Source organism: Ascidiella aspersa, chromosome 5 (assembly GCF_963924565.1).
Source record: "Ascidiella aspersa chromosome 5, kaAscAspe10.2, whole genome shotgun sequence".
Taxonomy (NCBI): domain Eukaryota; kingdom Metazoa; phylum Chordata; class Ascidiacea; order Phlebobranchia; family Ascidiidae; genus Ascidiella; species Ascidiella aspersa.
In genome coordinates, this window is record NC_139451.1 from 5,723,185 (window position 1) to 5,751,159 (window position 27,975).

General features: G+C 35.0%; 3 protein-coding genes and 1 non-coding gene across 4 annotated transcripts; 2 read left to right on the forward strand and 2 right to left on the reverse strand.

Annotated features, from left to right (window-relative positions):
• Nucleotides 1-84: 84 nt before the first annotated feature.
• LOC146141602 (mitochondrial inner membrane protease subunit 2-like) lies at nt 85-26,035 on the reverse strand. The gene is made up of 5 exons (XM_083389873.1): nt 25,942-26,035; nt 25,475-25,610; nt 24,849-24,952; nt 2,945-3,113; nt 85-1,086 (listed from the first exon to the last, which is right to left on the reverse strand). The coding sequence occupies exons 1-5, from the start codon at nt 26,022-26,024 to the stop codon at nt 901-903; spliced, it is 678 nt and encodes a 225-aa protein (XP_083245999.1). The 5' UTR covers nt 26,025-26,035; the 3' UTR covers nt 85-900.
• On the forward strand, nt 9,361-23,106 carry LOC146141603 (uncharacterized). Its single transcript, XM_083390052.1, has 9 exons — nt 9,361-9,468; nt 13,665-14,850; nt 15,857-16,046; nt 17,718-17,844; nt 18,600-19,017; nt 19,613-19,847; nt 20,769-20,874; nt 22,144-22,267; nt 22,865-23,106. Exons 1-9 carry the CDS (start codon nt 9,361-9,363, stop codon nt 23,104-23,106), a joined length of 2,736 nt encoding a protein of 911 aa, XP_083246178.1.
• Trnap-cgg (transfer RNA proline (anticodon CGG)) lies at nt 20,192-20,266 on the forward strand. Its single transcript has one exon. It is a non-coding gene; the product is annotated as a tRNA-Pro (tRNA).
• Nucleotides 26,030-27,610, reverse strand: LOC146141605 (UPF0739 protein C1orf74 homolog). The gene has a single exon (XM_083389871.1). The coding sequence runs from the start codon at nt 27,083-27,085 to the stop codon at nt 26,255-26,257; it is 831 nt and encodes a 276-aa protein (XP_083245997.1). The 5' UTR covers nt 27,086-27,610; the 3' UTR covers nt 26,030-26,254.
• Nucleotides 27,611-27,975: the final 365 nt, after the last annotated feature.

Genomic DNA, 27,975 nt, shown 5'->3' on the forward strand with positions numbered 1-27,975 from the left:
AGAACCCCTGTTATAGATGTTTGCTAAGTAATAAATATGCTGTTGCTACCAGGCATAGTATATTTAAAACAGGTTCCTCTGGCAATATATATTATTTTCTACCAACGTTTCGGCTTACTATCCGGCAAGCCTTCGTCAGGGACTGACACACAAAGCCAACAAGACACAAAGTAAAATCACAATAAGAAAAAAGGAGATAAAAATGTGCGAGACGCGTTCAAAATTCACAGCAATAAAACAACGTTCAAAATATAAAGCGATAAGACAACGCGCAATTTAGAGGTTATCTTTTAGCACCTGTCGGTACGGTGCTGGAAACAAAACGTCCGTTTTAATATTCATCGTATCCGGCGTTCGGTGTATCTGCCAGGATTCGCGAAACAGACGTTTTCAGTAGTCGCTCTCTCTAGCATGCTAAGTAAAGAGGCTAAATTTTGAAAGGCCTACTTTGATCTTTCTTTTCCAAAGGCACTTTATGTATTTTGTTGTGCACTTATCGTTAGTAGGCAGAGTTGTAGTGGTTTTGCACATACAACAATTTAATGGTTATAAGTTGCGTTTTGCGAGTTACTGTTCATAATTGAAATAGTTTACCAATTTTAACAGTTTTACCTTTTCACTTATAAGACACAGAATCGACTTGAAAATTGACTTAAAAAAAAAATAACTTGACTTGTACTTTGAGTTCTTTCAATTGTGTCTTTACTTGGGACGTCAATTTCTTTACAATATACATAACAAGGACTTAAGTCATTTCAAAATGACTTGTTTACAAACTCCTAGCCAGCACGCGAGACAACATAATCCACATTTGCACGACGAACGGTTCGGTGTGGCGCGGTAATGTTTTACAACAAGTAAAATCTAAAACAAAACAAAAAACAAAAAAGTCGCGTTTTGTCACGATTTCGTCCACACAGAATTGTCCGAGGCAAGTAAAACAGTTGGCAACGAGCGCAGAAGGCGACTGTCGCTGTTCGGACAAATCTCGAGTCTTTCGTGAGGCAGCTTGCGTTCAAGCTTCTTCCATCTCGAAGGAGGAAATACCACGTGGGTGGCTCGGCCTGTAACAAGCCCGAGTGGGATCTGAAGATACAAAGCGTTGAAAATAGTTTTAATCTAGAAAATTCTAAACTGGTCCGCCTTACTACAAAATACGATTGTCGTAACACCATGAACAAAAACAATTCGTAGTTTCCGGCTATCTACTTGTCGTTGTAGCTAACGCCATGGCTGATAAGCGCTCGTTGCCCGACTGTGCAGTTCTGCATCGGATGACCCCGGCGCGTCACAGCTTATCGCATACTTTAGCGACGTCTACATTTATTATTTTTAATCTACAGTTTTTTTATTTTTCACTTCTTAGCATATAAGCTGGCTAACGCACTCTCGTTTTAATTGTTAACCCTGACGAGGTCAGCTTGTATCTGCTGCCGAAACGTCGGTTTATAACTTTGTTTACACCAGAAGAGCGATTTCTATCTATTGATATGTTGCCTGGTGGAGCTCATTCTATTAAGAAGATACAAAGTGTTGAAAATAGTTGCAGTCTGGCTGAAGCATTCATATTGCACAATTGGCCGAAACATTCATATTGCACGATAAGTCAAACTCGAAGTTAAAAACCCGAGTAGTATACAGTGCCAGGTTTTTTGTCATATTTTGGCTAAAACCATTTTTTTCACGTATCGAATTAAGGAATTGATACAAAGCGTTAGCAATAATTGCAATCTGGTCTAAAACATTCGTACACATATATAAACTGTTGCTACCAGGCATAGTAATATTAAAAAAAACAGGTCTTCTGGTTGTCATACATTATATTACAAATACCAGAAGAGCTTGTTTTTAATTAATATTCATACACTTGTTTAGGGATTGAAATATGTATATATACAATGTGTAATTATCTATATTGATAAAGCGACGGTCCTGGTATGACCGGAGTTTGTGGGTACGAAGCTTACCACAGGCTAGTTGTTTTTCTAGCCTGGCCTTGCTTGAACTACAATCCTCATCAGGCTAACTGAGGCAACCCTTTCCATAAACATCTTGTGTACTATATATGGGTCCGTAATAGTTCCAGAAGGGCTAGATTTTGCCCATTTTCGTGGCCTCGAACTGTTAATGAAAGTTTTTTTTGTTATCAGTGATATATGGTCGTTTTTTTTTAACCAGGGATGCGGAGTTGGACTTAATACTAGGGTAGTCCGACATTCGCATGAAAACCAGGGCTGCGGAGTCGGACTCGGGACTCGATGGAGTCGGTTTGTTTTGCCGGAGTCGGACTCGGGACTCGAGTAAGACCGCGTAAAACTACCCGAGTCCCGAGTCCGACGTGCGCATGCGCAGTAGCAAATTTTGAAACTGTTAAAGCGGCAAAATGTAAGTTGTAAAAGTGCAATAGCAAATGGTGAAATATTTTTAAACCATGTAGCCTAATGCGGGTGGATCAATTATGACACCAATATGAGTGGATTGCAGAAAATCCACCTTAATTTAGTTGCGTAAATGGGTAAAATACAGGCTGTAGAGTCAGGGCCAAACTCGGGACTCGACAAATCTTACATTTGGCCGGAGTCGGACTCGGGTGTATTTTTTTCTCCGGAGTCGGATTCGGGTTGTTTTTAACCGACTCCGCAGCCCTGCTGAAAACCGATAACAAGTAAATGGGTGAAATACAGGCTGTATAGTCGGAGCTGGACAAAGGACTCAAAAAATCGGGAAATATGTAACTGATTCACCCACAATACATGGTTAAAAAATTTCCATCATATGCTATTCCACCTTTACAATTTACAGTAAAATTTCCTACTGCGTATGCGCACGTCGGAATCGGGACTGGGGTAGTTTTACGTACTCTTACTCGAGTCCCGAGTCTGACTCCACAGCTCTGCTTTAGTTCAAACGCAAACTGTTTACCTCTCAAATACCACTAACTTACCGGTCCAACGTTATTGCTGTCGTCGCTGAACTTGTGGTTGTCTCCCTCGACCCAACAGTGGCCCTTGGGCACCACCACGTGGCGGGTCTTGTAGCCCAGCGTGGTGATGACGTCATTCTCGAGGCCGACGACTCGCTTGATGTTGATGGAGTTCGGGTCGCGAGGAGTTCTGAAAAATAACATTGTTTAAACACTAAGTACGCCGAAAAGCCATTGCAGACCAACAGAATCTGTTGATCAATGATGCAAGCAGAGCAGACAATAAAAACAAGTAGCCTGTGGCGAGGTTCGAACTCACGACCTCCGGTCAGACCGGGACTATCTCGATACCAACTGAGCTACACAGGCTCAGTGGGGAGCAATTCGAGAAGCAAAAATATGAAGTTGAATGTTGACAGATAATATTTTACTCTTGACGAGATTTCACGCAAGCGTTCTTTGTCAGGCCAAAGTGAAATACACGTCAACAGTGCCACTCGTTTTCAGAAATCACATAATTTATAAAAATACTAAAACAAATAAGACTTTTCTGAATGCGCATCTCCGGTAACTTTTGCACTTGCACTTGCAAAGCAAAAGTTAGGACAAAGCATAGACCGTGGCAATCGTGCAAAACATTTATGAATCCTGTCCTTTTATGTGCAAGGTAGGTCATTTACCGAAAATGCCCCGACTACGTTACGCATTTTCGCGATGTTATCTTCTGTGCGAACTTTCGAGCAAAATTCGGATTAACAAAGGAAGTATGGCGATAAAAGTAAACAATTTGTTTTCCTTGTGCTTTTTCGCTATTTGAAGAAAAAAAGACCGGGGTTAACTCATTTTTCAGTTAAATTACAAAAACACACAACCCGTTCAAATAAAAAGTCATTTGAAGCATACGAAAACCTCTTCAACAAAATTAAAAAAAGAAAAGAAAAAAAAAACTTTTTAACAATTTTCTCGCAATGAAAGAACGTTTTTTCAATTACTCAATTTCGGTCGACGAGTGACGATTGGTCGATATTACGCGCGTAAATTCGCAAAGGCTATTGGTCGGCGCCAAATCGATAGAGAATGTCGGTTGTCGTGACAACAGCAACGGGACTGGCGCGAGTTTTGCCTTTGATTGATAGCACAATTACAGGGCCGGTGGGGTATCGATCGATAAAAAAGGTCCCTTTGGAAGAATAATTGCAATTTTTCCGCGCGACCTGCAGCGGCAGACGTGAGCGTCCAGCGGCATAAGGAGATTAAGCGCGCGGCGCCGTCTATGAGCGAACAATGGAAGGCCCATTGTCACAGTGGATGTGGATTCCGCAGGGATCGGACAACTATACGGTGGTGTATGGCACAAGTATAACAGACGGTGTTGAGAGGAAATAATAGTGATTTTTTTGTCAGTCTATCTCTGTATTTATGGTTCAGGAGTAAAACAGAGTTAAAACGTTTTTAATATTTACCGTAAGTCAGTGGTTTCTCAACCTTTAGGACGCGGCACAAATTGGGTGTTTTTTTCTAAAATTACTTCTGAGCAAGATTATTCAAAAATTTTAGAAAATTGGGGAGCAATTTAAAGAAATGGCTCATTTTAATTAAAATTGACGTAAGGAATAAAACAGAGTTGAAATTTGTTTTCAAATACGTCGCTATATTCAATAGTAGGCAGTTTGATTTGATTGGTTCGCTGACTGCAATAGTTCAAGTGGTTAGGTTTATTGAGTTTGGTTTTGAGCAAGATTTCTTTGTAATTTAAGAAAATTGCGGAAACAATACGAAGAAATCGGATCATTTTAATTAAATTCGAACTTGGTTATGCTAATTTATCATGTTCTTGTCAGCTCTCTCTGTGTATATATACGTCAGGAATAAAACAGAGTTGAAATTTGTTTCTAAATATGTCGCCAGATTTAAGTCAACCTATGGGACGCGGCCTCAAATTGGGTGGCAGTATGATTTTTTTTCTAAGATTCGTTCTGAGCAAGATTTCTTTAAAATATGAAAAAATTGGGGAAGCAACACGAAAGACGTGGCTCATTTTAATTAAATGCGATCTTAGTTATGCTAATTTATAATGATTTTGTCAGTCCTCTCGTATATACATTCCAGGAATAGACAAAGTTGGAATTTGTTTTGTAAAAATGTCAATAGATTTATTAGGTGGCCATTTAGTTGGTTGGGTCGCCGACTGCAGTAGTTGAAGTGTTTAGGTTTGGATTTGAGCAAGATTTCTGAAAATTTTTGAACTATTTGAGCCAGGGATGCGGAGTCGGACTCGGGACTCGAGTAAGACCGCGCAAAACTACCCGAGTCCCGAGCCCGACGTGCACATGCGCAGTATCAAATTTTAAAACTGTTAAGCGGCAAAATGTAAGTTGTAAAAGTGTAATAGCAAATGGTATTTTTAAACCATGTAATACGGGTGGATCAATTATGACACCAATATGAGTGGATTGCAGAAAATCCACCTTAATTTAGTTGCGTAAATGGGTGAAATACAGGCTGTAGAGTCAGGGCTGGACTCGGGACTCGACAAAATCTTCTCCGTAGCCGTGATTTGAACTATGGAGGGCATGTCTTAACCCACGGGTTGCGACCCCAAATTGCTCGACTTTCGATTTGTTTGGAGCCCCGACTGCAATAATTTACATGGTTAAATTTATTGCGATTGGTTCTTGAGGAACTTGCGGAGGCAATACGAAAAAAATGTTCATTTTAGTTAAATTCGAACTAATTAGTGCTAATTTATTATAAGTTTGCGCTTTCAAAAAGTTTAATAAATAAACTTTGGTTGCTAAAGCCTCGCTGTAATACTTCGCCGCGAAAAAAGGTTAACAAACACTGCCGTAAATCAACTATCAATTGAACAACTATATAGGGTAAGACACATACAACAGACTAAGGGTTTACGCTACCATTTTTGTCAGCATTGTACGTAATGGACCAAAAGCGAATGGCATAAGAATAAAATAGCTTTAATTGCCTTGTAATCTGTCAACCGTACAACATGTGAAAGTTTGGTTGTATAGTGACGAATGTATAGAAGATGGGGTTAGCCGTTATTAGCGCTACATGAAAAGTCAGAATTATATAGCTTTTCTAATTTTTGTCAGCCTTATATGGAAAGGCCTAGGGTCGAATGACATAAGATTAAAAAAGCGTTAATTATTTTGTATTCTGTCGCTAGGATTACGGAAATTCAACCACACAAAAATTGAATAATGTGGAAGAAGAGTAGGCGTTATATCCTTATATGTTGTTATTTTTTCAGCGTTATATGAAAAGGCCCAATGACGAATGAATAAAAGATTAAAGAGTCAAAACATTTTTTTTGTATCTTTTGCTAAATTTAATGCACTATTTTGACTCAAGCAAACAAAAAACGGTATTTTGCTAGAGATAAATGGAGCAGGATGAAAATTATGCGGTAAGAAGGTAGACTTTTTCAAGAGTTTAACGTATAAGGGTCAAAAGGCAATTGGCAGCTGTATAAGCAGAAACACGAGAAATCTTGGATCGACAGTGCGAGGCCGAAAATAGTGTTTTTAAACGTTTTGTTGGACTTGGGACGCACCATTCATTTGTTTAGTTGTTTGTATCATAACATTTTTATCAATTGTTGCATTTTTTCGTAACAATAATTTCGAATGTACTTTTTACGGGATAAGATAATACCGAAAGCATTTTATTGCTTATGGAGCACAATGGTTGGAGGTTGAAGTAAGACGTACTAAGAATATCAAAGCCGGAACAGAAGTGAGTATGATTTTGTGAACGCTTCGCATATATTTTTATTCATTTTTAACATCAGATATGAAAATGAATAAAGAGTTATTTGAAACTTTTAAAACGCTACCTATACTTCTGCATTGGCTTCGATATTTTTACTGCACTTTTTTCCCGAAATTACATTTAAATACAGCTCTTGGAAAATTAAAACCGAGGGTCGCGGCGCACAGTTTAGGAAAGGCTGGTCCAAATTAACTCTTCGTAGCGCTGGTTTGTGATGCAATTCAAGGTTTGCTGTGCGTTTTAGTACAATTTCAAGAATGGCGTTAACACCGGTCAATATAAGGGGTAAAAAAAGATCTTGCATAAGAAAGGCTAAAATGGCCCGATCAAAACGATATATTGATAAAAAAAAATTAATCAAACAACACAAATTAAAAAAGTGTTAAACAAAAATATAAAACGGTGGCGAAAAATTAAAATAAAAAAAAGATGATTTGATTTAAAATGTTTCGGTCACCATCAGTGTTGATTGTAAGAAAAAGTTATATTTTCATAAAAAAAAAGAGCTAACTTTTTTCCCGCATATTAACGAGATGAGTGACTTTACCGAAATGATACACGCGATTTAATAACTTTTCCCTGTGCGTTTAAAGAGTTGGTGGCGGAGAGTCTGAGTAAACAAGAGGACTGGTTAAGTGGAATGTTCGGCGATGTGTATAACCTTTCTTCAAAGCGTCTTGGTTATGAGCAAGGCATACTCAAACACTCTGTACAGTATTTAAAAACCAGTGCCTCGGCGGCAAAAAAGTTTGTCCGTAGAATAATCGTCAAGATGTTATACGATGCAACAAATAATTTAGGCTTTGTTTTGTTTATAGCAGAACAGAATATAGTCATGTTTAAAGTCGTTGTTTTTGTTGTTGGTTTGTTTGGTTTATTTTTTTGGTTTGAATTATTCGCTATTCAGGTTGACATATCTCGTACAAAAAAAGGATTTGTTTTATATTTTAAACTTCTTTATCGTGTGATTGATACAAGGATACGAGGTGAGCAAACACTTTAAGGTTGAAAAAAGTGAAAAATGGTTTAGTTTGTTTGGATATGTAGGGTTATGAGACTTTCTGACTATATCGGATCGTGGCCGATCTGATAATAAATTAACGTAGTAATTTTAATCATGATTTGGGATTCAACGCAGAGATTCTACCTTGAAATGTAAATTTATTAAAAAAAATAGTAAGTAAACAACTGAAGATACCAAACTTCTTAACGCTGAACCAAATTTTTGCCTAATAACCTGAAGAACAACCTTTAAACCAGAGGTTCTTAAACTGGGGTCCCTGGACCCCTTGTGGGTACGTGAGCTTGCTTTAGGAGATCCGTGAAGGCTTATTGAATTATTAGTGTATATTTAAAAGTCATCATTTTTTTAAATAAAAGAGTTAATTAAAAATAAAACGATTCTGCACTGAATGTATTTTTCTTTTTTACATTATTATTACATTATTTTTATTTTACATTTTTTGGACCAAAAATAGTCGATTTATGAAGTCTATTGGTATTGTGGAGTCAATTTTTGACGTCATCCCCAAAAAATTTGGTTGACACTGGTCCATGCGAAGCAAAAACTATTTTTAGCCGCGTAAAACAAGTTACGAACCCCCGCTTTAAAACGGTTAAATTTAATCTATTTTGCTTATTTAAGCATTGTAAAAATGCCATTTGGTAAAAAATCGGATCGCGATAGTTTTCCTTAAAATATCACATAGAGGTAACGGAAAAATATCTTTCATACATTTCTAGTACGTTAAAACTTTTCTAAACGCCAACATATTTTAAACAGTTTAATCGTCTATCGGGGATATGTTTATATTTGGATTGGAGACATTTTTTTGTGCTTTTTTTAACAATTACGATACAGTGATATATAAGAGGGCGAGGAATCAGTTCAGTTAATGTTTTATCACGTCAGTCCAATATACGTCGCTCATATTTTATTCAGTACTTCCACGCACTTGTGTAGTCAGAGCATGTTTGAGACGAGAGCTAATTAAATTTCACATTACACTAAAATTATGCCTAAAAAAACATCCCTGTAAAGTTGCTGAGGTTGTAGCAAGATGAGAAAAACATAAGTCTGCAGATTAATGTGGCGTTGTTTTAATGTTCGTAAACGACAATGTGTATTGTTGACGTCATATTGGATTGAGGTTTTGGTTTAAAGTTAGATAAATATTATAACCCAGGAGCGTAAAAAACCAATGTTAAAACGTAAACGTAATACGCTGTTTTTAAATAACTTGACTTCTGTTAAGTATTTTTCGAACATGACTTGACTGGACTGGACAAAAGTCATTGAGGCAAATGACTTGACTTATTGACTGGAATATTTGTGTAAATATCCAATTTTGAAATGAACTTTTAAGCTATACCATGCCTAATGCGTATTATAGATTTAAGAAAAGTACATTCGCATTTTGGCGTCAATTAATAGCGGCATAAGCTCATCGCTAACAAATTGCTAGACTCAACCTTATGTCAAAAATCTACTACACATAATTTCAGCCGATATCTGTCCGACATTTTATCAAAAAAATTATGACGTCACCACGACGCAATGACGTCGTCCACGCGTCACAAGTGTTTTTCTGGGGGGTCCGAAAAAGTTTGGTTTGGGCGTCGAGCAATTAACTGTTGAATTATTAATGGCTAGTGTTGGTTTGATGGATGGCCAGAGGGAAGTGATATCGTATAGGTGGAATGGTCCCTGGGGAAATACGATCGTGCGACCGGATTTCGGCTCGCTAGAGCCGGTAGAAAAGTAGACAAAGGACCAGTGTTTTAAGTCAACGACTGTTTTTCAAATAACTTGACTTGAGTGCCCTTTGTCAGTGTTTTTAAATTACTTGACTTAAATGAATTGACTTGATTGCACTTAAGTCACTGCATTTAGATGACTTGACTTAAGTACACTTAAGTCACTGTTTTTAAATGACTTAAATTGAGGGCACTTCAGTCACTGTTTTCCAAATGACTTGATTTGTGTGCACTTAAGTCACTGTTTTTAAATGACTTGGCTTGAGTGAACTTTAGTTACTGTCTTCATATGACTTAAGTGCACAGGTCACTGTTTTCAAATAACTTGACTTCAGCTCAATCAAGTCACTGTTTTCAAATAATTGGACTAGAGTCCACTTAAGTTACTGTTTTCAGATGACTGGACTTAAGTGCACTTAAGTCACTGTTTTTGGGTGACTTGATTTAAGTTAATGTAATTTATTGGTTTGAAATGATTTCACTTTAGTGCACTCTAGGTCGTTTAAGTAAAATGAATTGACTTGGATAAATTCGTTAGGACATATGACTTGGCTATGGCTTAAGTTAAGTCAGTCAAATGACTTATGTAATTCGGACGATAACTACTTTGGTATTATAAATTTCAGGAAGACGCTGTATTACTCAGAATAAAAAATGTAATTTAGGGATCACTGTTAAAAAAAAGTAATTGCGAATCAGTATTGACAACTTTTTACCAGGGCTGCGGATTCGGAATCAGGACTCCCCGAGTAAAACTACATATGACTACCCAAAGTGCGCATGTGCAGTACAAAGTTTAGTGGTAAAATATTCTTTAACCACCTATTGTGGGTGGATTAATTATCACTCCTTTGAGTGGATTTTCTGAATATCCACCTTATTTAGTTGCGTAATTGGGTGAAATACAGGCTGTAGAGTTGGAGGCGGACTTGAGACTCGACAGAATCGCCAAATTGGTCAGAGTAGGCTTCGAGTTTATTTTATGAACGACTCCGCAGCCCTGTTTTTTACAATGTAAGCTTAAAATCTGTTTCTTTCTGCGCTTGTTATCTTGTGCTTAGTTCGGGACCCTTTTGTGTTTTTGTAGGTGCCATATACCAATTAGCTCTACACTATTCGATGAATAATTATACCTGCGTGTGACAAACACGATTCCGCGCCACAATTAAGCTGAAATACATCTGCCAGTGTCAATCACCTGCTTTTAAATTAACCAAACATGTCAATCAGCGGAAAAATGACCTTTCGGTTCTTAGGGTAATTTTACTTCAGGTCTTTATAGTAATAGGCTAAAATATATCATCTGCAGAGGGACAAAGACTGCTTTAAAAAACACAGAAGATACGTTACTTAGTGTAAAAGACCTTTTTCTTTGAAAGAAATAGTATTCAAAATTAAACATATATATTGCGTCACGTAATTATTTTTCTTAAGTCAGTGTATGAGGCATTCTTTTATGGTTTTGTAGAGAAGTGAACATTACCATTATCGTAACTGAGATATTTATAAATTTGAACTTGGAAACATTTGATAGATATATGTTGTTTTTTAGTTATGTTTCAGTTATGTTTTAGTTTACCTATTGATCGTAATCGGACGAGTTTACCGTTTTTAATAGTTTATCGTTTTAGTTTGATATTAGTGATTTGATTTAAAGATAACTTGCTCTAATTAACAATGACTTGGGCGACTGATGACTTGGACTAGGACTTCCCTTGTTTGTTTTTTTAAAAAGAGTTCACTTACTTGGAATTTAGTTATTTCAAAAAGTAACTTGACTGGAACTTTACAATGACTTGTGTACAACACTGTATATCAGGATTTGAGCAAAAATACACCACATTTCTAGCGTTGGTTTTCGTATAAAAAATGAATTCATTCCCCAAGGTCAAATAATCGAACCGATGCCCTTCAAGAACCACGTGACTTAATAAAGGAGACACGACACCCAATCACAACTAATTTGCGCTCCAGGGAATAAGGTTCGATTGGGTAGAGTCCAATTTATGTTTTCCTTGTCTACCAGGACAAAATCATTACGCCAGGCCAGTGGTCAACAGATTTTTTAGATGGCAGACCAATTTTGTTTCATGGAAATAATTAAAACCCCATGGTTGTTTTACACCAAGGCAACAGCTACTTTACAATTGTCAGTGTGAAAAGTAAGTCGGAACATTCCAGAAAAACTATTTCTTTGAAGTTATGCATCACTATAGGCCAGTGGTCGGCAAACTGTGGGCCGCGGCCCAAATGTGGGCCGCAGAGCCATTTTTAGTGGGCCGCGAGTTACTTTTAAATAGCTTAGTGTTATCATGTAGTTGTGGGCTGCGTGATAGTCGTACATTCATTGCACTTTATTTTAAAAGTTACTGTGGCATAGAATTTTTAAATTGGCTCAGCTTGGAAAGCCCTACGGCCTACGTGTCAAATGTGGCCCTGAGAGCCGAACTATATTTTTTGCCAACTTTAACTATATATAAACGAAAAAATTTTCGCGCTTCGCGCGTATAACCTTTCTTTTATAGTATGTTTTACATTATGACATAACACTGTTTTGGGCATCAAGGCGCAGTGCAATATTTAACCTTCAAATTAAATATCCCCAATCCGCAACTGTTTCGTAGCGGTTTACGTAGTGGGCCTTCAGTAGCTCTGAAAAGAGTACTTTGGGCCGCAACAAAAAAAGTTTGCCGACCACTGCTATAGGCTTTATACGCCTAATCTAATAAACGCTCGATAGAGTTTAAATCTAATTGAAATCATCGCCACAGCATTTCCTGACGCAATTTGGTTTCCAAATCCTGTTTAACAAGGTCGGGGGCGTTATTCCTGGCAAAAAAGCAAGGCGGGATTAAGTTATCTACCAAGCAAGGCGCTACGGGAATATAGTTAAGTCGATTTGCGGTAAAACTGGCTGGAATTTGCTCAACAGTCGCCTAACTGGGTCAATAAGAACCCGATTAAAAATTGCGATCCTAATGCATTATTTATCGACGTCACAGAGCCCTTTCTGGAACCACTTGTTGCGTCACAGCAGTACAGGATAATGGTTTGGAAACAATCGTTTGTGTTAATGGAAAGACAGAGAATAAGAATTACCAAAAGGAGCTGTATCAAGTAAATGCTAGGATTTTGAGTAAATGATGACAATGCTTGTAAATTCTCAGATTCAAGAACTGGAAAACGACAGAGAATAAGAATTACAAAAAGAGCTGTATCAAGTTAGGTTTTTGGTAAAAAATGGTGACAATCGTTTATTAACAAACGACACATTGTCAACTGACCTGTATTAAGTAAATGTTAAGATTTTAAGGGAAAATGGTGACAATGTTTGTCAGTTCTTACATTCAAGAAATGGCAAACGACAGAGAATAAGAATTACCAAAAAGATCTGTACGAAGTAAATGTTAAGATTTTAAATAAAAAATGGTGACCATCGTTTGTAAATTTAAACTTCTGACTACTAAGATTAAAATGGCTTCAGCTAAAAGTTGCATCGTTCTAAAATTTTATTTTCATCGTTTTACCTTTTAAATTGAAGCTTATAGTTTTGGTTTTGCTTGATGAAAAATCAATATTGTACCGTAACATGAGAAAAATGTTGATATTTAGACGTAGCATGAATAAAACGAAATACAACCTCCATCCATTTTGCTTTAAAGTGTTGATAAAAATGAAGTACATTTTTTTAGCAAGTCAAGGTCAAAAGACGACAAGACTCACATATCGATTTTGGATGTTCGTGTTTATGTTACATAGCCATTCGGCTTTCATCAAAACTAATGAAATCAATAAAGCAAGATTATCTCCGGATTCATACAAAAAGTAAATCGATGTGATTAACTGTTCACTAATTGCTTATTTTTATTACAGCTTTCAGTCTTGACTGAAAAGTAGACATGGGATTTTTTTGATGTCATTTTAAATACGGGTTCTTTACAAAATATAGATAAACCGTCTTCCTTTAGTTTCAGGCGTTATTTTGCCATTTAGGCGTTATTTCGAACTTAGGACGTACTCCGACAGATCTCGGTCTTACTCAGAAACTTTTAGATCTTAATCTTGTGTGAATATTACTGCGTACATGGATTAATTATTTAGTTAATCATTATATTACGGTATTATAGATTTTTATGCAGTAGCTATTGTTGCTTTGTCGGTCTTATTGTGTGTTCCCTCATTTCTTTTACAGGTTCTCACTCAAAACTTAGCAATGAAGGCAAATTTAAAACTAGTCGCTTTTATGTTTGTCCTTTGCGTTTACCGCATCGAAGCAAAGTGGAATTTTACAGGAAATTGTCCATTTGTTTGCGAGTGTATCGATAAAGAATGGTCAGAAACAGAGGAACCCTTCGCAACAGTTGTAGCCAAGGTTGTAGATTGCTCAAAAGCCGGATTAAAAGAAGTGCCCGTGCTTCCAAATGATACACAGGTGCTTATCCTAGACAGCAACGAGTTTACCAATATATCAAAGGTAATGGAGTCAATCTCGATTTACAAAAGCCTAAAGGATCTATCCTTGAGCCGAAATTTCATCTCCAGCTTTGAAATCGATGGAAAATACCCGAATATCGAACGGCTTACAGTCAACGATAACAAGATTGAAAAGATTTCGTTTGGCTTTTTGAAAAGTTGCCCGAATTTGCGCGAGTTTTCAGCGGAACGCAATTCTATCCAGCTAATGCTTCCGGCCGAGTCCAAAATCGATGCCAGGCTTCGAATTCTCCGCCTAGACTCGAACAAAATCGAGCGGCTTGGTTGGCTCAAGTCCATTACCGGTTTGGAAGCAACCCTTCAGATCCTAACTCTGGGCGGGAATCAATTAATCGACTCCCGGCTGAACGAAAACCTTTTTTCAACTTTCCCCGCTCTCAGCGCGCTCATAATCGGCGACATGGGACTTGAAGAAATTTCCGAGGTCGCTTTTTCGAACCTCAAGCTTCTAGAGACCCTAGAACTGGACAACAACAAGTTACGGGGGTTCCCCGTGAATGCCTTCACCCCTTTAAACTCGCTGCGGACCCTAAACCTTAACGAGAACCTCTTTAGCGAAATCGCGGCGCACACATTCGAGAACATGACGTCACTCGAAAGCGTCGAGGTTACCAGGCAACCGTTGCTAAGGCTGGTTGACGACGGTGCATTTTCGCGTCTACCCCGTTTCAACGCGGTTCTGCTGTCCCACAACCCCCGTTTGGCCTACGTGGCCCCTGGGGCATTCAGGGCATGCCCCCTGTTGAGAACCCTGGACCTACAGAGCACGAGCGTCGAGATTTTGAGCGAAGAGGTTAAGAAAGACTTGCCGGCGCTTAAAGACATCTACATGAAGAATAACCCGGTGAATTGCAACTGTATGATGATGTGGATGAAAGAGTGGAGCGAAGGTTCGTGACATGGACCAAAAGTTTTTTTGATATTTTTAAAAAAAATTTTTTGTAATTTTTGACCAAGTTTTTTTGTAGTTTTTGACCAAAATTTTTGTTTGTTTTGACCGAAGTTTGTTTGTATTTTTTGACAAAGTTTTTTTGTATTTTTGAGCATAGTTTTTCGGATATAGTTTTCGTAGTTTCAGAAACATTTTATATTTTATTCCGATATTATACTTGAAAGTTAAGCCTCTCGATCCTATCCGATACCAAATGACATCATTGGTGTGTTGCTAATCTAGACGTTTTTAGAATGCTTTAGTATGCTCATGACGTCATGAGTATGAAAGTTTTTGTATTTTCGAACTTCTGTGCTTGCCAGGAGTGTTATTTTTTTAAAGAAGAGCTTAACGTTTAAAAATTCCAAAATACCAAGCACGATTTAATGCATGTTGGTTTGTCACAAAATACTATTTTTTTAGAATTAAAAGCGCATACTAATAGGGATGTCTAATACTTTATATTAGATATTATTCTGATACCTATAGCCGATAAACGGGTAGCAAAGCATCACGTTCCGGTCCAATACCAAATTACACTATAATCACTATGCGCAAACAAATATAATCAATCATTTGCGGAACCCTGCTCTAAAGTGCCTACTAATAAACATTACAGCCCGTCAGAGAGCGTTCTATGATTAACAAAAAAACAGAAGCAAAACGTTTTAATTTAAAAGCATTTGCTAAACTATTTGGGTCGCACCATTTTGGAAATAGCATAATTTTCGGTCGCTTAAAAAAGTATTTGCGAAACCTTGCTCTAAACCAAAGTATCTATTGATAAATATTTCAGCCCCTTCAGACAGGGAGGGTACTATGATTGACAAACAAAAGAAGCAAAACGTTTTACTTAAAAATATTTGAGTCGCACGACTTTGGAAATAGCATAATTTTGAGTAGGGTCAAAAAGTATTTGTGAAACCCTGCTCTAAAGTACCTAATAATAAACATTTCAGCCCCTTCTGAAAGCGAGGGATCTATGATTGACGGAAGCAACAGAATTGTGTGCAGTTCCCCGCCCCAGTATAGAGGAAGTTACTTAAGTGAAGTTCAAGCTGAAAGCAGCACTTGTGCACCAAGTGTCGAACCAACATTTCCTCTGCACGTAAATCTCGATTACGGCGAACGATTGGAGATAAAATGCAGGTAAGTTTGGAAGCTATGTGGTAATGTACAGTAACATAACACGGGCAATCGTTTCCGTTACGTTAGTGTTTTAAAACCTATTGGTTTTTAACCCATGGATCGTTACCCAAAATTGGTTGCAAAAACTAAATGTCCTATTATAACAGAGCTGTATGGAGCTCACAATGTGCGCAAAAATGAAATGTGCAAAAAATGTGCGCACATTTGAAAATGACTTCAAAAATGTGCGCATTTTTGTTCAGAATGTGCGCACATTTTGAACAGGCACAACCCTAACTCTAAACTTCATCTCTAAACTATAACTATTTTAACCTTAATCAAAAATCTTACTCTTTTTACCTTAAATATAACTGTAACTTTTTTACCCTAAATCTCACTCTAGACAAGTTCAAAATGTGCGCACTTTTTAGCGCGCACATTTTTGCGCATACTGTGCAAAACAACCCTGTTGGCTGAATAAATCAATAACTACTGACACATTTGTTGTGATTTTGCCCATATCCACAATTGTTGCTATATCATAGGCTAAAGCGGTATTTCTAAACCCACGGCTCGCGTTTAATTTGGTGGGTTTGCCGACTGCACTTGTTAACATGGTTGGATTTATTGAGATCGGTCCAGAGCAAGATTTCTTTAAAATTTTAGAAAATTCTGGGAGAAATACGAAAACATAAAGTTTGAATTTATTCATACTATTCGCCTTAAAGTTTGTTCAGTTAAAACAAAGTTCGGCTAATAGAATTGGGTCACCCGGGCTCCCCTGTTATATTTGCGCTTAATAATTTTGGGGCAACGAAAAACAGTTTCTGTTTTGGTGTAAGATTTCGGCCGGAGAATTCGTAGCGCAAATTTTTTATTGTGGAAGCATTGAAAAACATGTTTTGCATACTTTAACACCTACTTTTCTATCCGCGTTTGAAAATCAAACTAAAATGATGATTAACCTTGTTTTAGTTGCAAACTATATTGCCAGTGTTTTATTTCGCTAAAATTGTTTTGGTTTTGAAAAAGGTTCGTGGAACAATGTTACGTAGTAAGTAAGGGAACATTTTAGTGCAAAATAGGACCAAACTACTAAGTACTTACATTTAAACAACATGTTCCACATCGTAAAATGCTTGTAGGCTACAACAAAGATTTACCCGCACAAACTTAGGTTATAAAAAAGTTTGAACAACGCGTTAGATTACAATACGTTTGGTCGCTCGATGTTACGCTAAATTACGTGTAATAAAATTCAGATAACCTGACGTCAAGTTGAATGACGTCAGACTACGTCAGGCCAACTAAACTTCAATATATGGTCAATAATACAATTTTTTTTTTCGCTGATAGATAAAGCATTGTAGCTCAATTGTTCAGCCCACTTACAGATGAATCTTGAAAGACAGGTGAATTGACTGCTAAAGAATCGTGCTTTAGGTTTGCTGCATTATTTATGACCTTTATTTAGGCCTGAGCACCTTGCATTTATGAACGAGAATCGTGCATAATAAAGCTTTATAGGCTACTGTCGAGCACACTAAAATATACATGTATCTTTTTAAAGGGAATTTACAGTACGCTCTTGAAATTTTTTTTTCAATTTTAAGACCAATACATTAATGACTACAACATTGTACAACAACACTAATAATCATAGTACTTTATTCATTTTTTTGCAAATTACAGAAGTTTTGGAAATCCAAAGCCAGACATTTTTTGGGTTTTGCCGAATGGAATTACAGTGAGCAACAACACGGAAGCAAATGTTTATCACATGAAATTGGAAAAAGACGGAACACTGTCATCAATACAAGTAATATAGACATGGCAACAAGATATTTCCCATCAATAGAAATGGGGCTAAATCAGGGTTCAGGAACCTTTTTAGCTAAGGGAGCCACAAAAGTCAAATATTCTTGGTTATATTCCCATGAGAGCTATATAATACTATTTTACATCTAGTAACAGGTTGGAAAAAATAGTTCAACGCATTTTAAATTGCTATTAGTTTTCAAATATAAACAGTCCTACAGTCCAATTTCTTCTAAGTTATTTTTTTTCATTTATTCTTTTTTGTTTTGTTAAAACTAAAAAGAAAAAGAAGTTTGAGGTTGTGTCTGAAATAGATTATTGTTTTTTTGCAAAATTACAACTTTTAAGCTCACTGTTTTGTTAGCACATTAATATAAAAATATTATTAAAAAAATAATGTAGTATGGTGGTTTGACATTGATTGAATTTCTTGTGTAGACCATTTCTTTATCAACTCAACAGAATTCACATATTGATAGATACTTTGTATTTGACTATTACTTAATATGTTGTGTATTCAGATATACTGACAATGCTTTTGCTGGCGAAAAATTACATAGATTAATCTTTTAAATGAGTCTGTCCTGAATTGCTAGCTTTACTAGAATATTCTGCTGGCTTAATTTGCCTTAGCTGGCAATATATATATATATTATATACAATATATTTACAATATATTTTAATAGTGTCTGACCTGAATTGCTAGCTTTGGTGGAGTATTCTGCTGATGATAGAAACTTTGATTTTAAGTTCCAGGTTATACCTGGGGAGTACACATGCATTGCTAGCAATCTAAGGGGAATGGCAAGTCGCAAAGTTTTGGTTAAAGTCAAACCAGAAACAACCAAAATGACCAAAGACATCACAACAGATGCAGCACCAACAATGAGCACAACATCTACAGAAGAAGAACTAGAACACGCTACAACAGAAGTTGCACAGCCATCAACAAAAACAGCGCAACAAACACAGTCTACTACAACTACAACAACAGCAGCAGCAACAGTTAAATTGAATGACACAAAACAAATTACAATAGCATCTCAACCAAAAATCGAAGAAACAACAGAGAGCACCCTGGCAGCTACAAAAGCAAGTCAAAAATCTACACAAACTACAATAATCAAGAAGTTAACAACAACAACAACAACAATGGCAACAGCAACAACAGAAGGTTTGAATATAATGTACTTAATGTTTTTTATACAATCACTTGTTGTTGGTAATTACTGCTCTGCACTTTCCCCGAAGCTTATTATTAAAAAAAATTGGTATGAAAAAAATCAATATTTTTTTCGCAAAAAGTGGACAGCCATATTTTAAAGACATGGTACCAATATTGGTATATAATAATGTTTGTAAAAAAACTAAATTTTAACTTTATTTAGAAGTGAAAATAAATTGATATATCAGATTACAGATAACATTAATTGATGTTCTGTTTTGCTGTTTTGCTGATTTTTTTCTGTCATATAATGCAACTTTTTCTTAAAACAAGCAAATTTGCTATTTTTTTGAACATTGCTCTTTGCTTACTGATACAAAAATAGTGTTTGGTTTCCATCATGCCAAGTTAATATGTACAATAAGAGTTGTATAATAAAATAGAAGTTAAAATGTAATGAATGTAATTTGCATTAAATTATGTTCCTTTAAAATTAAATTATAACCATATACAAAAAATTGGTTGGCAAAAACAATCTCTCACGGGTATCGCTCCAAAGTGATGTTGCTATGTCTCTATTTGAAAGTTGTTTAAATTTTCTCAGGAAATGAGTCAGAACCAACAGAAGAAATGTGGCAAGCGCCACTGACAGTGACAACTGACAGGCACAAGGTGCTAACAACCGCCATCAACAGCATATACTTGCCAGTGCCCGATATAGACATCCTCAAAGTCAAGGCAACTTCTGCGCTTATAACATGGACAACAGCAGATGAACTGTTGTCATTGCATAATCAGCAAAATCTCGTCATGATGATAAGTCTCGAGCATAATAACAGGTTAGTCGTCAGTAAAAATAAGCTTTTCTATGTTGTAGATTAAAAAGGAAATCAAATAAATCATTCCTTAACTCTTAAGCCTGTGAGCTCTTTTAATTTACTAAACTTTTCAGTGAACCCTATCGTTGTGTCAGCTATTGGAAGGACTTGGCGAAATGTATCAAAACATTAGCACGGCCAAATATTTTTAGATTCCTTGGTTGAGAAAAATTTTTTTTTGAGCAATGTCATACAAACAATAAGTCAATGGAAGACACACAAACATATGTGTTTAATAACATCTGTGATCTAGCCCCTCGGTGCAAGTATTGGCGTATGGTCGTTTCTCGACTCGCTCTCTCTGAGCCTGCATAGCTCAGTTGGTAGAGCGACGGTTTCGGCTTAACCGGAGGTCGTGAGTTCGAACCTCACTGCAGGCCAGTTGTTTTTCTGGCTTGCTCTGCTTGCATCATAGATCGACAGATTCGGCGAGTCTGCGATGGCTTTTCGGTGTACTAAACAATAAGTCACTTATATCTCTCTATCAGCATATGTATTTGTTAACATTTATTGACTTGAGCCCTAATTGAAAGAGAAAAACATAGCATATTGTTTTCTAAAATATCTTTGCTGATAACTGTTTTATGTATAATTTAAACATGGAAAATCTGGTTTCCAGTTCTTTAAATGACTTTCCTACAGTTATATTTAATCCAAAACAAGTAGTAGTGAACTTGATTTCAAGGTTACAACGACTTATTTGAGACAAATAGTCTGGCTTTGCAATCTTTGTCGTTACACTATTTTTAATCTAAAAATCGTTTTGATAGCTGCATTTGTCTAAAACTGAGAAATCTAAATTCCAGTTCTTTGAAAGATATTGCACAGTTGTATTCAAGCTTAACAAAGTAGTACCACTAATGCCCACTCTTGCTATTGTAGGATAATATACAAGGAAAAAGTCCAGCCTGCAGGAATAAAGCCAGACTGGGAACTTCAATCACCAGAATACAACATTTCACTGCTAGAGTCTAATCAACTTTATAAGGTACTACTTGGGTCACACTTTGCAGTGATCCAAAAGCAAAAATATGGTGAAGCTTTGACCCTTCAGCAATATACAAAATTCGGGTTTTAATATAGTAACAAGGTTCTTATTTGAGCATACAGAAAGTAAATGGGGCTAACCTGTTAAAAAAGTGAGACTTTTCATAAAACTGAATTCCTGTGATGCATGTTAATTTAAAAAACAATTCCTTTTCAAGGCTTATCTGAATTAACAGATTGTGAATCCAATTTCTAAAGACATTGATAATTATATAAAAAAGTTGAAATTTTTGCTTTTTGGTAAAACATGTAAAAAATTATAAAAGGTAGAATATACAAAAAGTGAGTACATATTCTATTGAGAATCAGGATTTTCTTTTTACATTGTGTTATTTTATTGTCAACCTAAGACAGTGTTCTCAACCTTTGTTTTTGCAGCAAGCCAAATACAAGGCCAAATATACTCAAACATAAGACAAATATCATAAATAAATTCGAGTTTATATAATAGAAGTCATGTGTTTTCTTAATTCCAAAGTTTTTCTAAAGTTTGAAAGAAACATAGGTCTGGAACATATCTCAATAAATCTAACAATTCTAAATACTTCAACGACCCAAGCAAATCAAAAGGCCACACAACTTTCGGATGCGTCTCATGTTTTGAGAAATCCAGACTTAAAATGATTGCTCAGTAAACATAACAAATCTGCTGTTTATTTCACTGACCCAAATTGAACATCTCACAACAAGTCAGATTTAAAATGCTGTAGATTTAGGTTGTTTTTTCGCTTGCTTGTACCTTTCAAACGTGGTCAAGTCGTACAGACAAGGAATACCAAACTATATATATGCGTTTAACGTATTTAGTTATTCTTATTAATATAAATTCTTTAAAAATGATTGCCTTATCTCTCAAACTAAAAAACAAATAATGTTTTGTTAAAATTTTTTACTGTTTTACAAGTTTTTGTGGAATAACTTATTTTTTTGTTGAATAACACTATTTTTTTCAGGTTTTTAATACCGTATAAATTGGTAATTTTAGGTTAAACTAATTGTGTTCAAATTGGTATTTCATGCCATTTAGACCATATGTTAAGCAATGCATAGTATAGTAATAACTTAGGGAGTATTGACCCAAAAACACATTTCAAAAATAAGAAGCATTTTTTCCATTGTTGTTAAAGATTATATTGACATGTTTAGCAACTTATTGTATGTGTACAGTTATAACTTGCACTCTAAGTAATATAAAAACTATTTCTTTCAGATTTGCCTTACAGTAAAATGTTGCCAGGGGTTACAGGAAAATCACTCATGCACGCAAATGCACACAGCTAAGACAGAACTGATTGGAAACCACAATCTTTCAGCTATTGCAACTGTGTTAATAAGTAAGAACAGTTAATTACCTTGAATAGTTATTCAGATCACATACACAGGAAAAACTTTTGACTAGGTACCAAAAATAAGCTGTTTTCGATTAATAACCAAAATCACACAATTTTTAAAAAATATTTTAATTTTAACATTTTTCAATGATAAGCAATATCACACATTTTTTGGAGAATCACTTAACTTTACAATGATTTTAAGTTTGTTATCCAAGACACCTATTCTACCTTTAAAGATAAATTTATAAAAACATAGAAGGGTATCATTCAACCAATATATGACCTTGTAATGAATTTGAAAAAACTAACTTTTAAATGTTTCAATTTTTTTATTTTGCTTGTTTGATAATAGCATTAATGTCATTAAGTATCAGATTACAATAGTTTTTACCCAAATTATTGAGTATTGGATATTTGTATCAAATTACTACCAATTAATATTCCGGTATCTGTATTGAAACAATAAAAAAAAATTATTCAAATATCCCTAATAATGACTATTGTTTTTGTTCAAAAGTTCATAAGGGTTTAAATTGTCACTTGTTTTTTATCTAAATTTATTTCAAGAATACGATCCAACGATGTATAATTTTACAGGTCTAATGATTGTTGTCCTTGCTGGATTCTTTGTTGCTGCGTATGGAATGTCATGCAAACCGTTTAAATGGGGAAACAGCCAATACCAGTATCTCGGCTTGCAAGACAAACAAGACCAGAAACACATAATTCCTATGAGTGAGCTTTACCCCCCTCTGATGGCCAATCTGCCAAACGGCAACGAAAATGCAAAGGCGACCGACTGCTTGATCGATACACAGACAAGTTTTGTGTATACATAAAACAACTTGACTTTTTGGTGATGCCATCTGAACATTTGAACTAGCTTCCTGCAACATTTGTCTTTGTGCAATTTTTTAAAAAACACTTCTTCTTCTTAAAGTCCAAGAATGAATGTCAAAGCCCATGGAAAAGTAAAAAAATATGCTACATACTTCTGTATGGGCTTTGATATTCATTCGGCGTTCAACTACAACCTCCAGCGATTATCTAAAATTTATTTGAAACAATCACAAAATGCTACATACTTTTGCATCCATGGACTTCAATATTCAATGTACATCCAACTACAACCTCCAGTCATTGTCTTAAGATTTAGCTGAAAGAATCACAAAATGCTATGTACTTTTGAATAGGCTTTTATATTTATTGTACATCCAACTACAACGCCAAGCCATTATCTTGAGATTTATAAGAACGGGACATTTACCAAATACTACCTAGTTCTGTATGGGCTTTGATATTTATTCTGCATCTAACCACAACCTCCAGTCATTATGCAAACTAAACTAAGTGATGTTGCAATGTTCAACTTGCATTGAATCAAAGTTAAGTGAAATGGAAGATTACATCACTGTTCAACCAAAATTGCACCCACAGAAAAAAGAACTGTGTTATTAAGTGGAAAAACCTGTGTACCTACCAACAACTATTTTTGTGATACGAACAACACAAGATCAAAGTTAATGATTGTATAAAGTCGATGTTCCAAGGACAATCCTTTTTCCATTTTATTCAGTGTTTTTGATTTGTGCTATTTTTTGTGATCTGTTAAACTGTGAAGAATTATAATTAAACCTGATCACATAATGGTGAGACTGAAATATTGAAGTTAATAGACTAATATGAGTGAACAAAGTTTATGGATAAGCTGAAAAAGACAAATTGGTAGATAGCAGGCATGCAAGCAACTAATGCAGCAATTTTGTACAGCAGAGGTTGTCAAATTGTACAAAATGCCGCCCTAGTATTTTATTATTTCATCAGTCTCATAATGATTGTTTTGTAGGTAAATTTAATTGCGGTAATAATATGTCTGTTTGATTATATTTTCATGTGCATCAGATTTATTGCTACAAGATAACTGCATCAATTTATTATGATTCTCTGATAAAAAATATAATTAAGAAAATAAATTTTCATATGCTGTGAACTCAATTGCTTTAAAATCACAGAAAAACCTATGATTGTGACCTAAAAACTCAAAAAGGGCAATTTCAATTGTTTTCCATAGGACGTAAAGCAATTTGCCTCAGTAAAAAAATTGTCCCTCATAACCAGCGCTGCAAACTCAGGAATTTGGACTCAATGGAGTCAGTAACTTTGCTAAGTAGGACACAGCACTTGAGTAAGACTACCCAAGTCCTGAGTTAAATTCAAAACCCATAAAGGCGCAAACTGTAAATTGTAAAGGTGGAATAGCATGTGGAAGAACATTTGCCAACCACATATTGTTGGTGGGTGAATAGAGTGACACCCTATAAGTTCATTACTGAATGTCCACCCTATTTCAGTTACTTAAATAGGTAAAATACAGGTAGTAGAGTTGAGCCAGACTTGAGATTCTACAAAATTGCACATTTCGCTGCACTGCGATCGTTTTTTTACCAGGGTCAAACTCTGGTTATTTTAAAGGTATTCGCAGACCATAACTGCAGGCAGCAAGCAAATTCTACATTGCTATGCTAGGTTGATATTGTGACAATAGGTAAATATTAGATTAGTACAACAAGAATCGAAATACCTATAAATGACGATGTCACCTCTTCTAACTTTTTCATGCGACTTTTTTGGCCCTTGATCGATTAAAACGAAATCACTTGCCTTCTTTGTGGGGTTTATCGTTGGCTGAAAAAGGATAAAAATACACTAAATGTAAAAATAAACTAACTTTATATAATTTTATTCAACTTTACCTTATTAAGCCTGCCTTTTTTTTGTGGAAGTCAAATTTACTTTTTTTCTATGAGTGGTAATTAAATTAAAGATTTATATTGCAGTATTATTTCTAACAGTTTATATTAAAGTTTTTAAAATATGGATAAAATAACAGCTGAAATACTTTCATATTAATGAAAAAATCTGCAAAAAGAGTGCTTATAAAATTATAATATATAAAACTGTCTATAAAATATAAACAACATAATAGTAAAAGGCTTTTTATACAAGTTTTTTTTTTACAGAAACTAACGTTGCCTATTTTATACGGCAAAATATTTTTTTTTTTGTACAATTTCATGAAATTATTTTATAACAATAACTGTATTTCTAAACAAAATTAAAATAAAAGCATTAAATTAGACAGAGACAACATAACTGTACTTCATCATAAGTTGAAAAAAATATTATGATGTGTATTTACTACTTTACCTGCATTGAAATTCCAGAAACTCTTATAATCATATAGCAGTTGTCGTGAAAGTAGAACAAAATGGAAACCGCACACGAGCCAATTAACAGCTTATTTCCCCAGTCAGACCAGTCTGGTGTGTTTTTTCCCTCTGAACTAAACAATTATATAAACATAATAATCTTAGTAGATATGAAATTACTACTAAACTATCGTATATGTTTATACAATTGGATGACTGTGAAAATGGAATTCTGCCAATGCCAAAACACAAACACAATAAAAGATCAAATATTGTGTTTAAAACTATTTTTTAAATCAAAAATATAGAATAAAAAAGCAAAATTTAGTATAAATTTTAAAGTTAGAAATTGATGCTATTACCTAAAAATTACTGAAATGAATATTTTATAACATAAATATAATATAGAACTGTCCAGGATGTTGGTTATATAGAAAATAATATGGGAGAATATGTAAAACTCACAAGCTACGTTGAAATCTAAGTCCTGTGTAAACCTTTTTTCTTTGAAAAACAAACAACCTTCTTAAACAGTTGTGAAAAATCATCTTGATTTCAAGCTACTAGAAAAAATAAATAAGTCATAAAATAACAAAACTAATATGTATAAAAATAACAATGGATAAAAAAGGCATGGTTAACAAAACAAAGCAAATTACTACATATAAAATTTGACAGTTTGTCAAAAACAATATTTTTTAAAATTAATTTACTACAAACAATTTTGTATTGATGTTACTAGTGTTCTTAAAGAACGTAAAGTGTAGTTTATTTATTGTCACAATGCAACAGCCGGTAATGTAACCAAAGTTTTTTTAAAATTAAAATCTTTGTCTTTGGAAAAGCTTGAAAGTTTAGCGGTTAATTCCCGCTGCCAATCTAAAACTAGATTCTCAAGATCACTTTCTAAAATTTGTGGAAAAGAAAAAGAACTTAATTCAAACTTTAACTCATTATCGCCAGAACTAGTACATTTGTCCACTAAATTTGGTGACACAAGCAATTTGTAAACCGTTAAGGGACAAAATGCCAAACAATTATCAAAACTTTGAACATGATCATACCAGTAGATTAGTGGATAGTTAAGTAAAATTCCAAACACAGTTGTAAGGTTACAATCAGAAGAAAAAATTGCAGAAATTAAAGGTAAGTTATCGTTCGAAGGATCAAAGGATAGAAGAAGGTTATATATTTGTTTAAATATATTTAAAACATGTTTATATTCTGGAGAATATGATGACACTATTGAAGGATTATTACAGTCGCAAGTTACATTCACAACACAACATTTCTTAGCTTGTATCTCATTAAGCTCATAACTATATACTCTTTTCAAATTTGCCATGCACATTGTAATGTTGCAAAACATTAAGTCGTTTTCAAACTGCAACACACAAAAAAGTGACTTTTTGTCTTTATTTTCATGAAGAAATACACTGTTTATGATGTTTTGTAATTCTGTTGCACTACAACAAATATGGTCCACCAAATAAGATGGCTTAAGTCCTTGAATAACTGATAGAATACACACTACAAATTGTTCAACTTTGGCCTTGTTTCGCTGCCCTTTCTTCAGTTTAGAAAGGACTTTTTTAACAAAATTATCCATCTGAATATATAAAAAAGTTAAACAATAAAAAGTTAGAATTTAGCATTGGTGCATATATGGGCGGTGGTCTAGAATCCTACTACATTTTGGCACAGGGGTTTCTATTACTAGATTATTAATTATTTGGGTTAAGGTGCGAGTTATCATTTGGGATTCAAATGGTTTTAGTAAAATTAGTATATTTATTGACCCACAGTTAGTTATTTCTTGCAATTTAAACTTGGGAAATAGTTGTGTTACTCCTAAAACAAAAAGAGTTGACAACCCTCACTGATTTAATGCGAAAATAATTTGACCAAATGTTAGCAGTATGATTATATGTAGTCTCATAGGTCAAATAGATGACTAAAAAATACATAATATTATCTAAATTATTTTTTATTGAGTTACAAGTAAGCATTAGACCAGTGGTTCGTAACCTTTTATGGCTTGTGCCACCCCTTAGAAATAAAAAATAGATTGCGGCACCCCTACAAGGTTTTTCCGTATTTAAATCACAAGAATGTCACAATAAACGAAACTGGAACCACACACATCAACTCTGCACAACGTAGGAAGTTTTAATTGATTTATGGCGCTCTTTCACTATTGTACGTGAAAAGTTATGCAAAAAAAAATAATAACAATACCGCATACCACAACGCATATTGTTAGGGTTAGGGTGGGTCAAGTAATATTATGTTTATTATTAATAATAACTTGACCCACCCTCAACCAAACGCTAACCCGCATCCTAACCCAAACAATATGCGTTGTGGTAAGCGGCATTTGAAGAAATTTTTTTTTTAATAAATTTTACGTACAATAGTGAAAAGCGCCTGATTTATTCCCTTCTAATCCTATACACAAAAAGTTGTACGAGTTGAGTAAAAATCAGATTCTTAAAGATT